Source organism: Anarhichas minor, unplaced genomic scaffold, assembly GCF_050575085.1.
Source record: "Anarhichas minor isolate MPS153535 unplaced genomic scaffold, ASM5057508v1 ptg000003l, whole genome shotgun sequence".
Classification (NCBI taxonomy): domain Eukaryota; kingdom Metazoa; phylum Chordata; class Actinopteri; order Perciformes; family Anarhichadidae; genus Anarhichas; species Anarhichas minor.
The window spans coordinates 3,286,162-3,303,615 of record NW_027466449.1 but is presented as its reverse complement, the minus strand read 5'-3'; the positions used below and the strand labels follow the sequence as shown (position 1 = coordinate 3,303,615).

The 17,454-nt window shown below is 42.3% G+C and overlaps 2 protein-coding genes across 2 annotated transcripts in view; one reads left to right on the top strand and one right to left on the bottom strand.

Moving 5' to 3' along the window:
- The window catches only part of cacna1db (calcium channel, voltage-dependent, L type, alpha 1D subunit, b), a 68,666-nt gene extending 64,506 nt beyond the window's left edge, over positions 1-4,160 (top strand). Inside the window, 7 exon segments of the mRNA XM_076090735.1 lie at positions 900-926; positions 1,094-1,280; positions 1,933-2,077; positions 2,359-2,471; positions 2,636-2,770; positions 3,065-3,250; positions 3,855-4,160. Coding sequence (XP_075946850.1) covers positions 900-926; positions 1,094-1,280; positions 1,933-2,077; positions 2,359-2,471; positions 2,636-2,770; positions 3,065-3,250; positions 3,855-4,160 — 1,099 coding nt within the window.
- Positions 4,161-7,141: 2,981 nt separating this feature from the next.
- Positions 7,142-17,331, bottom strand: chdh (choline dehydrogenase). The gene is made up of 10 exons (XM_076093880.1): positions 17,268-17,331; positions 15,524-15,955; positions 14,938-15,168; positions 13,899-14,065; positions 13,617-13,768; positions 13,277-13,406; positions 12,908-13,042; positions 11,010-11,152; positions 10,142-10,244; positions 7,142-9,859 (listed from the first exon to the last, which is right to left on the bottom strand). The coding sequence occupies exons 2-10, from the start codon at positions 15,922-15,924 to the stop codon at positions 9,441-9,443; spliced, it is 1,881 nt and encodes a 626-aa protein (XP_075949995.1). The 5' UTR covers positions 15,925-15,955; positions 17,268-17,331; the 3' UTR covers positions 7,142-9,440.
- Between the last annotated feature and the right edge of the window lie 123 nt (positions 17,332-17,454).

The following is a 17,454-nucleotide window of genomic DNA, read 5'->3' as shown; positions in this document are numbered from 1 at the left end:
CCGCAGAAATCAAACAAATACAGCACTTTCAACCAAGGGATCGATGTTTGTGTCCCAAAGTGTTGTTGTGAGGTAACGTGTTCGTGACAGTTTTCCTAAACCTAGAGTTTTATTACCTGATCCAAAGTTTATGTACCTATTTGTAAGACCAACCATGATGTTTCTCCCAAACTGACGTGGATTTGTTGCATACATGTCGCCCTGAAATAACATGGTGCAGGCACGAAAGACGCTTCCAAATGAAATACAATAGCGGCTGGGGGTGGGAGATGCACTCAGCTGTGATACTACTAACGGCCCCTACTAGCAGGGGGACACTTATAAGTAGTGAGTGCGGAGTCAGCAGGCAATCAATAGCAGTATAAAACAGGCAAAAGGGTATTTTGAGAAAGTGGGGGTCACCGCAACCACGAGGAGTCGTTGAGCAGCCGTAACTGGCCACCCAAAATAGTCTGGAATTTGCTGCAGCAGTTAGCTGATGCAAGATTAGCAGTGGACAGAAACAGAGGTAAACAGTCCTGGTGGAGATAACTAATCTTACCAAAAGTCTGTTTGAAATATATTAAAAGCTTGTGTTTGGACTTATTTTTTGTCTTATTTCACCCCCAGCTAAAGGGTGCTTATCCTAACGTTTCTAGAGATTTGGGCTCTACAAATGTACTTAACTTATTAGTATATAGCATATACTAATACTTAGATTACAGTATTTTCACCTGTATGTATTGGAACAATAAGCTTGTAAAGTAGTGAAACCATTCACATAATATTCAGCCTGTGCAAAAATCTATTTTTGTCCTCTTGTCTTTGTCATTGCATGCAACCTCTTCCCTTTCCTTTCCTGATCTCCTGTTGCAAATATTCCTGTCTGTCTGACTGCCCACTTCCTCTCCTCGGAGCAGGACACGCTACTATGAGGCCTACATTAGGTATGTGCATGATGTTACCGTCCTTTGTCAATGTCCTTTTTTTGGTGTGGAGTATTAATGTGTGTGTTTCCTACGAATAAAGAAAAACGATAGGGACATGAAGTTCCTACGTATGTATAATTGTCAAATTTGTACTAATCAGTGCGTCTTTGACTTTACGATACAAGGTCAGAAAGCGGTCGTGGGCTTTACTCCACCATTCGCCGAGAGGAGCCGGGGGGTGGAGACAGCGATGACGAGCGAGGCTCGGGAGAGTACTTCAGCGGGGAGGAGTTTCACGAAGACGACATCACAAAGGACAGGTACTGTGATGGCAACAGCAGCTGTCAGCCTGAAATAATATGAGGAAACACTGTGTGACGGTACTGATTCCCCAGATTTCAGCTGATCAGGAAGAAGCCTGGATTGAGTCGATCGGAATGTCCTAAGTACAGTTCCCCCCTTCTCTTAAGCTCTAAAGAAAGGGTGTCATCTCACCCTGATTGGCCAAGAGAGGAAATGCACCAAGCTGCTTTCAATTCTTAATGAGAAGCCAGTCAACGGGTGATCTGAATGAGCCTCCAATTAACTCAGGGGAATTGTGACATTCAGCTAAAATGATTTGGGGGAAAAGGGAAATTACAACAAGTATCAAAGAATGAGGGACTGCTACACTCACAACAAAACTGTCACACTGCAATACACACAATATAATACTGCCGCCATGATTGTATCTCGTTAGTATGACTGAATACAAGTATTTTCTTGTGGCTGAGAATTGATGTAGAACGTATCTAGAATGAGTACTTGTGGTTCATCGTGCGTCACTGTCGGAATGCTCACCAGTAACAACATAACTATGAAGTCAGTCGCTACCTGTTTCCAATTTATTTCCCCCCTCCAAATATTTGTATTCATCATATTAGAGTTACATATTTACTTTTTTTTTAAACAGAGAATTTTTTTGGCTACATCACTTAATTAAAAAATATCTTTTATCTATTTGATTCACAGGTTGTCCAACAAGGACCACCGTGATGCAGAGGGACACTTTGAACTTGGGGCTTCCAGGGGCGACCACCAGCCTGAGGGTTACTATGATGATGACCAACAGCCGATCTACCATGTTGAGAGGCGGTCACCCAGGAGGTGGCTTTTACCCTCACCGCAAGGTGACGCTCAAGAGCACATCAACTGTACTTTAGTAGTTCAAATTGAATTTTGTTGGCTCAACTCTGAAGATGTATTGCACCAAGTTGTGTTACCGTCATTCAGATTCAGTTCATTGTAATAAATGAGTGTACGGTTATTATACAAATGTGCGTAAAATGAGCTTTTCTTGTGTTTCGTCTAACTTTGATCTTGAATACTTGTCACTGTATTAACTTTTCTGAATGTAACCAGAGTTGGAGTCCAGAGAGTGATCATTTTTGGGTCTTGTGTGTTTTCTCAGCTTCCAAGAGACCGACATTCAGTTTTGAGTGTCTCCGCAGAAGTAGTAGTCAGGATGACGCCCCTCCCTCTCCATCCTGCACAGCTCTTCCACTACACCTGGTGCAGCAACAGGTACACTCACACACCTTTTTTCTGTTTGTCAATATCGTGATGAATGAATAAACAGTACTGTCACAAAATGCAGTGGCTACAAAGGTAAGCATTGCACTTGTAAGAGACCTGTTTTGTCTCCTCTCCCAACCCAAAAATGCCGGGTGCAATTGATTGAACCTCAGGTGATGGCGGTGGCCGGTTTCGATGCGAGCAGAATTCACCGTCTGTCTCCTACACGGTCGCTTTGCTCCTGGGTCACGCCTCCTGCCTCACCCATCAGCCGCGACTACTCGCCCTGCTACACACCACTCATACAGGTGTGGTTCACTGTGTGATCAAAGACGTGTTAAAGATAAACCTGCTCATTTCTGTTTATGAAAAGACTGGTTCAGTAATATGAAATAAACACAGAAATACAACTGGTTTATTACAATCTTTCATTTAGCTGTTTTTACTATTGATGTTCTCATCATGCCTTTGATGTCTGACATCAATTAAACCAATCTGATACCTGACAAATAAAAGAAGAATCTCGATCAGTGTCTTTTGACAAAACATGTTGTTTCAAATTGCCTGTGTGTGTGTGTGTGTGTGTGCATGTGTGTACTCAGGTGGATTGGCGCAGCCCCGGCAGCATCAGCAGCATCCCCGGAGCAGTGAAGAGGAGTTCGTGGTATACAGACGGCCAGGACGGACCTCCCAGCCGCAGCCACTCTCCGTCACATCTGAAGTTACCTGCAGAATGCTGCTCACACATACTGCAGAAGAGAGGCAGCGCCAACAGTGTGGTGGAGGCTGTGAGTACAAATCATTTCTAACTTGAAGGCAGGATAACATTTCATTGATCGTCTGTGGAGGTATGATATCATCAAATCACCGTCATTCTATTACTTCTGTATTTCTTTGGTAATATCGAATAAGCTCTTGATAATTGTTTTGATTGATCGTTTAATCTGTGAGATGTCTATAATAATGACCAATGCTCGGATGCAAACATCCAAATTTAATTTGAACATTTCTTAGAATTGATATGCAGACAAAAAAGTATGAAAGTATTAACTTCATGATGATATGAAACCAGAAAGCAACAAGATAATCTTAGCATTTGTGAAGCTGAAACTGTATGTCCTGCCACCTCATCGACAAACTGACCATTTGAGCTTCATAGATTGTTTCAACTCTACAGTGAAATTAAAGTGTTTTTCTACACTTTCCTGAGACCCCCATGAGGACCCTTGGAGGTCTTTGGACCCCACTGTCTCAAGAACACACACACATGCAAACAAAATCCAGATGTTCCTGAGTCGACCGCCAGAATCTCACATTTAGCTGACTTTTGATGTGAATTTATTGGAAAAAAATGAATCTCTTCAGCTTTGATTATGTGTCACTTGTCCTCAGGTGCTGATCTCTGAGGGTCTGGGGAAATACGCCAAAGACCCCAAGTTTGTGGCAGCAACCAAACATGAAATTGCAGACGCCTGCGAGATGACCATTGATGAGATGGAGAGTGCCGCCAGTAACCTGCTGAACGGGAGTATGGATAACGGCAACACTGGGGGGACGGGGAGCGCCATCACGGACCCACATGCCAACGCGGATCTTAGAGACCTCAACATCCGTGACTACAGCGACGAAGAGCCGTACGTGGCTCTGAAATGCGAGGAGGACCTAACAGATGAGATGATATGCATCACGTCGCTATAGCAGCGGCTCACACGGGATTATTTAGGTTTTTTCAATTGAATTTCTACTTCTATTCCACAGTGAGTGGACGTCTCTGTTCAGGATTCTCCTGCAATAGACAGAACATGTAGAACATGGATGGATAAGAGAACAAAGTGCCTTGTTTTCTCTTTCTGTGCAGAATGGAAATGTAGGAGATATGAGAAAAACAGATGTGAAAGAGCTGAGATAAATTCAGCAAATGTTGAGACCAGAGGGAACCAATCTACTCGCTAGCCTGCCTGTCGTTTAGCAGGAATTCAGGATACTCCCCAGAGGGTGTTTTCTATTTCCTTTGTTGTTAACAGAATAACCTGCCAGCCTCGCAAAGCCAGCCCAGAGCTCGCCACGTTAACTTCTCCAACAAATTCCATTGAGGATCAAGTCCAGCTGCTGAATGCCGGACAGTTTGGTAAAATACTGAGAGTTGATAGTAATGATGGTATGCGGTCTGTCTTGGTTATTCATAATATTTATTTTGATAATTCTGACTCTGTCCTGCAGCACTTGGATTTGAAATGAAACAACAACCTTGATGGCTGTAAATGAGGGTGATTGCATCCATATGGAGAGTCTAATTGTTGCATTTTGTCATTCTTCTGCTGCTCTGACTAAAACTGTGCGCCTTTGTACAAACAAGGCCATGAAACGAACACCGTTCACTCAACGTGAAGAGCCAATTAAACTGAATTAGTCACCGTTCTAAACACACCGATGTCTGAAAGACTGAAGCTGGCTTTGCAAAGCTGCATTTGTCGTGCTGCAAAATGTCTTTGGTTATCCGATGATTCCAAGATTCCCTGTATTCCGTTGGAGTTTTATGTCATGTACATACGTATAATGTGTGATTTTAATCTTTAGTGATCATGATAACAGATGCTGGTTATTTACATTCCTCCATGTTCCACGACTCAAATAACACAAACGAATAAATATATATACATTTATATATATTTCAGCAGGCTGATCTGGGCTCAGGTTTCAGGGTTAAATGATGCTCGTCTTCGATACTTGACTTGAAAAGGAAATCACATATCACTGAAAAAAGACTGTCGTGAGGCATATCCTTCTGTCTCACATGCACACTGATAACAGAAACATTAGACTTAATTTACACCCATTTCACTAACATGATCCCTTTAAACACCCTGAACATAAAGGAAGATTTAGGATGAAAGTTCCATGTCACACTTGTTTGCATAGTGATCCTTAACTTTTATCGAAGCCCCTTGAAGACGGAGGAGAGACCATTTCATTGTTACCAACTCCCCCAGAATATGCAACGTCTCACTTTTCTCAGACCTGCTTGAAACTATTTGAACATGAGTGAAGTTATGAACATAAGACAAACTGAGTGTTTGCACTGAGAACATGACTGAACAGCAGCTGTATAGGAAATGTTTATTTATTATGCTGTAGCAGAAAGTAAGTCCGACAGTATCGTCTGTCTGACATCATTCTGTAGTCGTGTGTGGCTCGGCCTTTTTAACAGCTCTGCTTCCAGGCCATTTCAGTTCCTGTGGATCCCACATCACATTTGATTGGTTTCACCTGCTAAGCAGCAATGAAAGTACGGGGAATTTCTCCTCAGGCACCCGAGTGCTTTTTTCATGATGAGTCAGACTATTACATAGATCTCCAACACAAAGGTCTGACCGTCGACATGTTGTATATTTAAAAAGACGCAACAGACAGGGAGACTTTCCTGACTATATATTAATTCCGTATATTTGTGTTTTTGGAATGAAATGATGTTGCCTTTTATTTGTAGGATTTTGTACAAGATGTCTAAAACAGCTTGTCTGTGAGGGGAAGCTTGCAGATAAATGCACTAAAGAGAGGCAACATTTCTCACCTGCTGTTCTTCACTTTTGCTCCACCACCAACCGGTGTTTCTCCAACACTGCCAACTGTAATGTCTTTGGGGCAACTATTACACAGCAACACTGGGCCGTGGCAGGGCAATCTGGTTTTTCTTTTTTTCCCTGAATTTAAATACTGTTGTCTGGGCAACGTGCTTGACCTGTGCAATCAAAGGGCTTCTTCAAATATAAAACCAAAACGAGGGATCATTAAGTGCATTTACACGCACGTCAATATTCAATTATTATTCCAGATTCGTCGTTTGTTTCTTTTCCAAGTTGCTGAAGAAGAGCACACGGTTTCTTGTGTGACAAAAGGTTGATGCCAATATTGAAAAGGTTTTTCTCTTGCATAGAATAAATAGTAATAGTAAATATACAGGTTAATTTGACCCAAGCTGGTGTCTGAAAGGCTCTTCGTATGTACTGTAAATGCACTTATTCATTCTTCATATATATATATATATATATAAACGCATGCATACAGATTTTAGTGGACAATTCAGCTGGTAAAAAGGATTTATGCATTTTCTAACTGCATGTAAATTGTGTTAAACTAAGAAAAACTTGAAAGATAGTTACAGAGGTAATAACTATCTGGGTGTCAAAGCAATTGTGGCAAAGGCTGTATTTGCACAAAATTACAAAAAAAAAAAAAGATATTTAAAGATGCAATCATGTGAAACATTTTGATTTAAATACCATGTCGCAGTAATTGATCGTAATCTAAATTCTGAGTTCTGATAAGTGATCGGTGACCCTCAGTGTTGGATGATTAGCAGTGAAATCTGAACAAATAATCAAGAATCACACAATTACCTCTTTAAAATCTCTCAATGTTGTGTCAATACAGCCAGAAGTTCAATATTAATGTTTCGGATTCTACTAACTTTTTAAAAAACATTTTAGAAGAATTAAGAACACTTCAAAAGCCATATTACACACATGCTGTAAGCAGAAATGTGTAGATTTGCTGCATAGCCATCTGAAACACATTTGTGAGGAGCCAATAAAGCACCCTGAACAACGTAGAGCTGATTGAGATGGTTCCTCCGATGGGAGAAACACTAATTACTAAATCAAACACTAATTGAAAAGGAATTCGTCATTCAGCGTTATCGTTTATTGTTTTTTACAAACGTATGTTAAAAACGTTGATTGACCAACATGAATTTGTCCAGTCTCAGATTTCTTTTGAGTGGATAAAACCAAACAGATGTTAAGTGACAGCCAGCAACACCAGTAGAAATAATCATCTGCTGCTTATTCACAGTACAAGAATCCAAATGCATCGACATTTAGAAGCATAGTGACGAAAACAACCGACAGCTTTAACAGTGCAACTGACAGCTTTATTTTTTTTGTACCGTTCCACTGCTTAACAGATGTCTATGAAATGATAACAATGTATAATATCTGTATAGTGTTTGTAAAAAGTGAAGATTTCTGCTTTCTACCCTTTAGTCGTACGGAAATCAAAAAAAATATAACTCTTATCTACTCTGTAGCACAAGTACTAGTTCCTTATAGATTTTGTACCAATGGAAAACAAAAACCCTGTTTTGTACATTTGAATTCTTGACAATGAACTTGCTGAGAACTTTTGTAAAGCTCACTGAATAAAGTCACGAGGACAAGGTCAGGACAGTTTCCAGTGTTTGTTTACAATTAATACAAGAACAATAAAAGACATAAAGGCTGTAAGAACTTCCACGATCATTTTCCCTTTACAATCAAAGTGTTGCTCCTTCATTAGGACACAAATGATTCAAACATTCATGTAATATAGCACTGCATATAATGCAAACAGTAATTGTCACTGTAATGAAGATACTTAATAGAGTAGTGCAAAGCTCAACAAGACACAATTTGAATTCATTCTAGCACTTGCATATATTAGTGTTGATAGTAAAAACATGTTAATTTAATTTAAATCAAAGATTGTTCAGTGAGGCTGTTAAATGTACTCAACACCAATGTGTATCGGTCCTGGCTGGACTGAACGAACACACTTCGTCATTAACATACTGCAGAAATTCACTCTGACGTCAGAACACAATGATGTTACAGGCACAGGTGGTACAATCTGACCAGTTAAACACAATACTCTTCAAAAGCTTCTTTGTAAACATCCACGCTACGAAAAAAATGTATAAACACAAGTGACATTGACAGCTTTTTTGTGAGTATATGCTACATTATAGAGTATTTCAGCACCACACTAGCCAGATATGCTGAGTTATTATTTGCATGTATTGCTACTTATATTAAACAGCTGCCAGACTATCTTAAACCAAAAGGCAACTAAAAGATGTGAGCTGTAATACTTAATTACTTCAAGTGCAGTCCTGTTGAGTCTGCTGTTGCCCAACACCTGTTCCAAATTAGCTTCATCTGATTGCAATTGCTCCTGCTGATAAAATCTTTCCGCTGAGGCACAGACACGACAGTGAGGGGGGTGGAATATCTTGGAATTTACACAAATGTTCCAGAAAGCAATTCTCCACTCGGTTCACAGTGCGGTTGCAATTGCTCAGCATCATTATTATCCACTAGACGGAGGATGCATCACTCTGTTGAAGTCGTTCGTACTACAAAAACACGCAGTCCACTCAGTTGTACAGTGGTGTTACACATTGAAGCTTCTCTTAGCTCATAAATAATCTGAGTACAGACCTCCTGCAGAGAGCACACCAACTGGCCATCAAGTTACAAATGGAATTTACGTTAAGTAGTGACAGCTGATGTGACGTTTGTCATTTTAACCAGTGAAAGCAACAGTAGTAGTGTTTTATCTCTCTTCAAACAAACAAAAAACAGCTTTAGTCGCTGGGTCCTCATTTGACGCTCCAAATTGACGCATTTTGACACACGTCATAGCGCTTTTGTTGCGTGCTTGTCCTTTTAAAACAGTAGGTGTTCTTCAAAACGCCTGCGGCCGAAGTTTTCAGTGAGTTTGGACTTCATGTCATAACAATGAGGCAGGAAGGTTGTTCATCACACTGGCTTTAACGTTACTAAAGACATCTGTAATTTAGAATGGACTTTAAAACTAAAATCATGAAAAAATAAGGAAGTGACAGAGCCACTGTTTCCTTGTCAGGACACCAAGTGCAATACTGTAAAACTGAATTTCACATGTAAACAGCTAAAATCAACATATCATTATGGATTATAATTTAAAAAGCGTAGATAAGCCCTTCATAATTGTTGTTAGCCTGTGACTACACATTTAAAACTGAAATGTTACCGTGTGTGTGTCAATCAGGTGTGTTAAGACAACACAACACTATTCATGTATAATATCAGATCACGGGCAAATTGATCAGCTCCTGATCAAACACAGAAGAAGCTGATCACTGTGTTGTGAACCGTTTACCCTTTAGCTCGTTCCCTCTGTTCATCGCTGCGTGTCGAGTGTCGGAGGTCGGTAGACGGGAACCCCGGGGTCAACGAGAGGAGGGCGACCTCTGATGATGTCAGCAGCCTTCTCCGCCATCATGATGGTCGGGGCGTTCAGGTTGCCGCTGACGACGCTGGGCATGATAGAGGCGTCGACCACACGCAGCCGCTCGAGCCCCAGGACACGGGCACCGGAGTCGACGACCGCCATCGGGTCGGATGGCGAGCCCATCTTGCAGGTGCAGGACGGGTGGTAAGCGCTGTCAGCTTTTCGGCGAACAAAAGCGTCGATGTCGGCGTCGGATTGGACCTCGGGACCGGGCTGGACTTCGGGGCCACGGAACGGGTCAAAGGCCTTCTGGGTAAAAATCTCTCTGGAGAGTTTGACACACTCTCTGAACTCCAACACATCAACATCTGAGAGGAGATGGAAATAATAAATAAAAAAATGGCTTTATTAGCAGCAGTGTGCCATTCAACCTAACTCCAGGCTCCTTCTCAAAGTCATTTCCCCACATTACTGAGGTACACTTGATGCTAATTGATAATGAATACAGTACAAATAACAATAACAACGATCCTTGAATGAATGATCAGCCTTCGGAGGGAAGTGTCATTCACATACATTCACAACCAAGCAGGTCTCAGAAAGTATGCTCTCTGACTTTGGTACTAGACCGTGCAGTGACTGAATCTTACCGTTGGAGAGGTAGTTTGGCTGGAGAATCGGGTGATCCAAAGGGTTGGCGCTCTTCAGCTTCATCCAGCCGATACTGGTGCTTCTCATTGGTCCGACATGAACCTAAAACACAAAGAGAAACACTCATTTATGTGGTATGCTTTGGATTCACACTTGCATGCCATTTGTACTTTGCTGTTAGACTTCCTTCTCTCCATACAGACAATGAGAAGATATTATTTCACTGCAAGAGGAAAAAAACAACATATTTCCAGGAAAGTCCAGAACTCAGACTCATTGTTATTTCACAGATGTTATACAGATGTTACCCATTATGCCATTTCCAGTAATACTGCTTTTGGTATTCTTTTGTTTCTGCACACATCAACTCATGAAACAAACCCGGCTTATCTTTAAACACAAAAAACACAAAGCCTTTTCTAGCACTTCAATAGAAGTCTCATTTCCCAATGTACTCTTAACTCTTTCCTGGAAGGTATCCTTGTCTGGAAAAAACCTATGAATAATGTCACTAAGCCACCTCAGGACATTTCTGGGAAGCTCCTGTTGGTTTATTGAACGTGAAAGGTTTTCCGGGGAATGGGACAATAAAACTCTTCTGTGTCTTGTGCATTACGTGAGGGTCTTATCTAACTAGTCATGACTAAACGTGTGGTGATTTCAGAGTGTACAGGAGTACTTTGGAATCTTATCTGACACACTGTTCACAGGTAACAAACACACTCACAGACACACGTACACCTGTATATTACAATTAAACCATCCTGACAGCTCCCCCCCACGTGAAGTCAAACCGAAACAACTTGTGTATTAATAATTACATCTTCCACCTGCACAAAAAACAGCCACCATTTCCCAAGCACACACCTGATACGCCTCGATCTTGGAGGGAACTCGACCGTGGTCGATGACCTGCGAGGGCAGGAAGTGAAACTGGATGTCGGGGTGTGTGACATGTGGTCGACTGCGGATGAACCCTCCGCTTTCCAAGTGGGCTGTTGCTCCATAACCTAAGGGGACAGTTTCGATTGTAAGGTACAGTGGGTACGGAAAGTATTCAGACCCCTTTGAATTTTTCACTCTTTGTTTCATTGCAGCCATTTGCTAAAATCAAGAGTTAATTTTATTTCTCATTAATGTACACTCAGCACCCCATCTTGACAGAAAAAAACAGAAATGTAGAAATTTTTGCAAATTTATTAAAAAAGAAAAACTGAAATATCACATGGTCATAAGTATTTAGACCCTTTGCTCAGTATTGAGTAGAATCACCCTTTTGAGCTAGTACAGCCATGAGTCTTCTTGGGAATGATGAAACAAGTTTTTCACACCTGGATTTGGGGATCCTCTGCCATTCTTCCTTGCAGATCCTCTCCAGTTCCGTCAGGTTGGATGGTGAACGTTGGTGGACAGCCATTTTCAGGTCTCTCCAGAGATGCTCAATTGGGTTTAGGTCAGGGCTCTGGCTGGGCCAGTCAAGAATGGTCACAGAGTTGTTCCGAAGCCACTCCTTTGTTATTTTAGCTGTGTGCTTAGGGTCATTGTCTTGTTGGAAGGTGAACCTTCGGCCCAGTCTGAGGTCTAGAGCACTCTGGAAGAGGTTTTCTTCCAGGATATCTCTGTACTTGGCCGCATTCATCTTTCCTTCAATTGCAACCAGTCGTCCTGTCCCTGCAGCAGAAAAACACCCCCATAGCATGATGCTGCCACCACCATGTTTCACTGTTGGGATTGTATTGGGCAGGTGATGAGCAGTGCCTGGTTTTCTCCACACATACCGCTTAGAATTAACGCCAAAAAGTTCAATCTTGGTCTCATCAGACCAGAGAATCTTATTTCTCATAGTCTGGGAGTCCTTCATGTGTTTTTTGGCAAACTCTATGCAGGCTTTCATACGTCTTGCACTGACGACAGACTTCCGTCGGGCCACTCTGCCATAAAGCCCCGACTGGTGGAGGGCTGCAGTGATAGTTGACTTTGTGGAACTTTCTCCCATCTCCCTACTGCATCTCTGGAGCTCAGCCACAGTGATCTTTGGGTTCTTCTTTACCTCTCTCACCAAGGCTCTTCTTCCACGATTGCTCAGTTTGGCTGGACGGCCAGGTCTAGGAAGAGTTCTGGTCGTCCCAAACTTCTTCCATTTAAGGATTATGGAGGCCACTGTGCTCTTAGGAACCTTGAGTGCTGCAGCAATTCTTTTGTAACCTTGGCCAGATCTGTGCCTTGCCACAATTCTGTCTCTGAGCTCCTTGGGCAGTTCCTTCGACCTCATGATTCTCATTTACTCTGACATGCACTGTGAGCTGTAAGGTCTTATATAGACAGGTGTGTGCCTTTCCTAATCAAGTCCAATCAGTTTAATTAAACACAGCTGGACTCCAATGAAGGAGTAGAACCATCTCAAGGAGGATCAGAAGAAATGGACAGCATGTGAGTTAAATATGAGTGTCACAGCAAAGGGTCTGAATACTTATGACCATGTGATATTTCAGTTTTTCTTTTTTAATAAATTTGCAAAAATTTCTACATTTCTGTTTTTTTCTGTCAAGATGGGGTGCTGAGTGTACATTAATGAGAAATAAAATGAACTTTTTTGATTTTAGCAAATGGCTGCAATGAAACAAAGAGTGAACAATTTAAAGGGGTCTGAATACTTTCCGTACCCACTGTAGATGGTGGGACACGGTGTCATCAGACAGGCAGCGTTTAGGACATTATGGAGAATGTGTGTGTTACCACATGCATGTGTGGGTGCCTTTGGTTACCAGTGAACAGAGTGAGCCACTCCAGCCCTATCTTAACCATGTGGAAAGGTTTCTGGGCCTTGTACAGGGTGATGGGCTGAGTGCACTGCTGCTGGATGTACAACTCCAAATGATCCTGCAGGTTACTGCCAACACCTGAGAAACCACCGAGACCAGAGGAGAAGACAAAGAGAGGCAAGAATACCGGTCATGTTTGTACACATGGAACGGGTGTAAATGAATCCCTCAATGAAGTCAGTGTGTATCTGTGTTTAATGTGTTCATGTGCTAATATCAAATAAACTAGCAAAAACGTGACAACCTGCTTTCTCAAATAAAGTCAAGGATGTTTTTTTGGAAAGTTTTTCCCTTTTTTCTCATTTCAGTTACCTGGTAAGTGCTGAACCGCAGAGATACCGAGTTGTTTCAGGTCATCAGCGTTTCCCACCCCGGACAGCATGAGAAGCTGAGGGGAGTTAATGGCACCTCCGCTTAATATCACCTCTTTATCTGCAAACACCTGAAGAGAGAACAGAGTCAGAACAGAGAACAGAGTCCGTGCTAGTGGCTGCATGACAAGGCACAGCATGCTTTTAACTGGGCAACTTCTGACCGCTATGGTTGAGAAAGATCATCTCAATTTTGTGTTTAAAATAAAAGTATATCACCTTCCACAATATAATGTTCTTTCCCCCTTCTTTTAAAGTGATGGTAATTCTTTCCATCTTACCATTTTCTTCTGTCCTTTCTGTGTGTATTCTACACCCACGGCACGGTTGCCATCAAACAGGATCTTGGTGGTCAGGCAGCGCACCTCCGTCTTCAGGTTGGGTCGACTCAGGACAGGTCTCAGGTAGGCACTGGCTGAGCTCCACCTCTTTCCTGGACACATTCGGGGAGTGAGATGTGGACAATATGTATTGGTTGGTTCATAAGAGATGTATAAATACAGCATTGTGGTTACAAGTGTTCTCAATTGTTATTGGATAGAGTAGTTCATGTTTTCTTTAACCTTTATAAATGGTCATGTCCATCCAGCCCAAGCCTTCCTGTTGCTGCCCGTTCATGTCATCCGTGAAGGGGTATCCCGCCTGCTGCCCCGCCTCAATAAAAGCTTTGTGAAGGGGATGGTTGGTCTTCCCTCTGGACACATGAAGAGGTCCGCTGCCTCCCCGGTACCTACAGTACACACACAAAACACAAATTGAATGTGTCACGAAGATAAGAGCTTTTCCCTTTCAAAATGCAACAATCTGTCTGTGGGAACTAGGTATAAGTCTTCAATGATCACTATTGCATCGACATTAATCATTTAAATTCCCAGCATCGCGACCTTTCAGGAGGGTGGCTGTGTATATGTACTTATGAGATGACATTTCCTTTCATTTATGTTTACGCCAGCAGTCAACCAGTCAGAGCTGATAGGGTCGCCACAAAAGTTGGAAAACATAAATGCTGAGTATGTGTTTGTCTTGCTGTAAGTTCAAACACATACAAATGGACACAATGTGGTGATGCAGTACTACGTGGAAGCATTACGTGAATCTCACACTGCAGAAAAATCTTCCCGTGGATGCATGGCATGATAATTCAAGTCTCTGATAAATTACACTACGTAGCACATAATAAAATCTAATTTCTGTGTCTGTCATTATAACACAGATGGACACACGCATCACTTTCGCCTGTGATATCTACTTCCAGACCACACAGGCCTTTATCATTCTAGTTAATGTTAATATCTGGGCTGCCGTCTACCTTCCTCATTTGCATATGCTGAAATTAGATTGGTGACGCATTGCATTTCCCCTGTGATGCTCCTGCGGCTAGGCTCCATGTGATAAGATCTTCACTGTGCCACTACAAATTTACATTCCATTTACGCATTTACGCATGTTGAAGCATTGTGAGTCTGTGGGACTGCAGCACTAACACTGACAGACTTAGGGTTCCCTTTAAACTCGGTCTATTCATCTTAAAATGATTTGAACACAAGTCAAAAAGGTACCCCAAGAGCATTCGAATGAAAAGCAGATATTGTTGTTCGGTACCTGTTTTCTCCCAGCTCGTGACACTGAGCTTTCCTAAAGTAAGGCAGACAGTGTTCGTAATCCCAGCCCTCGGCCCCCTCCCTTTGCCAGCGGTTGTAGTCTTCAGCGTGTCCGCGGATGTACACCATGGCGTTGAGTGAAGAGGACCCGCCCCAGACGCGGCCCCTCGGCCAGTACATCACCCGGTTGTCCATGTGGGCCTGGGGTAAAGTGTGGTAGTACCAGTTATACCTGAGGAGAAATGAAAACAAATACAGCACGGCATCAGATTGGGACCAATATCTGTCTGCTTACCGGATCTGGACAACAACAGTTTAATAATACGTTATTATATGGGGACTGATTTCAAAAATGTTGGAATAATAAGTTGATATAAGTTAAATGTGATATATGGATGATTCATTAGTTAGAATTACTTTTATATCCATTATTATCTATTTATTGTGGCTGTAATAGTCTAAAATAACATAAAATCACATTTTTGTTTGCACACATCTGGGACCCGTCGTAGTAATGAATGACAAGGTAAATCAAATATATTATACACCGGCAACAAAGCATTTGTGAAATGATCTAACTGGCGTACTTGTCATCACAGAGGTTGTAGGTCAACGCAGCTGGCATGTGGATCTTCCATGAGAGCTGTACGTTGCCTAGCGATATGTCCTTAGGCCCAGCCTCCAGCAGCAGCACAGACTCGTGGGAATCCTCAGTGAGGCGGTTAGCCAGGACGCAGCCCGCTGACCCTGCCCCAACAATGACGTAACTGTAGGACGGTGTCTTCTGATTGGCTGTAGCTGATGAAGCTTTCCAATTAGCAGCTGTGGCACTAAAGCATCTGTAATGGTTGAAGAAGGATTGCGAAGAGGACTGGCCCGTGGTTCTGGTCCTGGAGGCAAGTTCTGGCAAACAGGTGAACAAGCACCTGCCATCCCTCATAAATCTCCCTCGAGTCGCAGTCACAAGTCGTCGGGCCAAAGACAACATGCTGGTTCTGGGAGGGTTTTTTCTTCATTCACTGTAAATCACAACAACACACATTGAAGGGTGCAGTGTCACTAGTACATCTAATGACATTTATATGTCCAAAAGTAACATTTGCGTACTGTCCTGCTAAGTATGCAAATTGTGGGTTACGGAGAGCCTTTTGGCTGACATGTTATTAATCATTACTTCAGCCACACCTTGTCCTTCTCAACTCAAACTTTTTTTAAATTACAGGCAGTTAAAAGAACCAGAAATATATTAACTACAGACAGACCCAATAAAGTTGTTCTTTATACTACAAGTGTTGCTAGAGTTTTGACCTCTTCAGACTTCTTCCCTTCTCCGTGCACCTTGGAAGTAACCGCCCCACTGTGCGGTTATTTGCCTTGTCTTATTCCCTGCTGTTGAGGAGAGCGGTTTATGTTTCTCTACTAACTTTTCATTGCTCATTTGTACCAAATGCTCAAATTATATTTGGACAAATCTTTCAAGCAGTAGGAACGAATCGCTCCTCTCTGCTGCAGTCTCACTTTGACTGAGCAACAGGGAAGCTTTTGTCATTGTGTGTGCGTGTGCGTGTGCGTGTGTGTGTGTGTGTGTGAGAGAGAGAGAGAGAGAGAGAGTGAATCAAAAGGTGAAAGAGCAAAGGCTGAAAAAAACTGTCTGCCATTGTATTTTTTATTGAAGGGTTTTCTGTGGTGCGTTTACTTTGCAGAGAAAAGTCCTCTCATTCAGGACAGGGCCGGGATATGTAGGTCAGGACTGCCACTGCAATAAACCAGCCAGCAGCAGGTTCAGTGATAAGCTGAAATCAGCAAACAGCCTGAAATGTCGGCAAATAGCTTCTGAGACACCAAAACATGGACAGCAAGTGGGCACTAGCAAGATGTCTCCAAGTTTCACTAATTTAGGGATTATGGTTAGTCTAAAATACCGCTAAATGTTACGATTAAAGGCCAATTTCGCAACCGTTCGCTTATCAGTGTAACGGTCTGTAGGTCTGCTGCAGGACAACAGCTCGCTACAGTGTGGACACAGCTCTGCGTGATTAAAACACATTTCAAATGCTCCAAGACGTTTAAAGTGTGTGCACATATCTCCACACGGGTCAGGCTGCTGTTGACAGTGATGCTGAGAAACTTTTTTCCGGTACTTAGTAAACCGTTACGTTACTCATGTCGTCTGCAGTTTACAGCAGTGGGGCATGGACATAGCTCGCGTTAAGTGCATGTAAAGTTAACCTTGCAAACCATGTTTAATTTAAACCGAGGTGGTGCCGGAGTAGTTTAATACCAAAAGCAGCCGAGAACAACTGACATAAGGAGCAGGAAAAGAGAACTTACCTTTTATTTAAACACTGAAACTGGAGACTATGATTATGAGACCAACTCTATGTGTGTAAGCGACCCACTGCTGTGGGCGGGGCTTAGTGCTATTTACTTAAAAGGTAACGGAACAAATCCAGCGAGTCACTGACAGTTCATTCAACAAGTGCACGGGATGTAACGAGCCAGATGCTGTGCATTGTAA

Coding starts and splice junctions, on each gene's coding strand:
- chdh (XM_076093880.1), bottom strand. CDS start 15,924: ATGTTGTCTTTGGCCCGACGACTTGTGACTGCGACTCGAGGGAGATTT. Junction 14,066..14,937: donor CACGAGCTGGGAGAAAACAG/GTACCGAACAAC, acceptor TGTGTACTGTAG/GTACCGGGGAGGCAGCGGAC. Junction 13,769..13,898: donor GGACATGACCATTTATAAAG/GTTAAAGAAAAC, acceptor GAATGTGTCCAG/GAAAGAGGTGGAGCTCAGCC.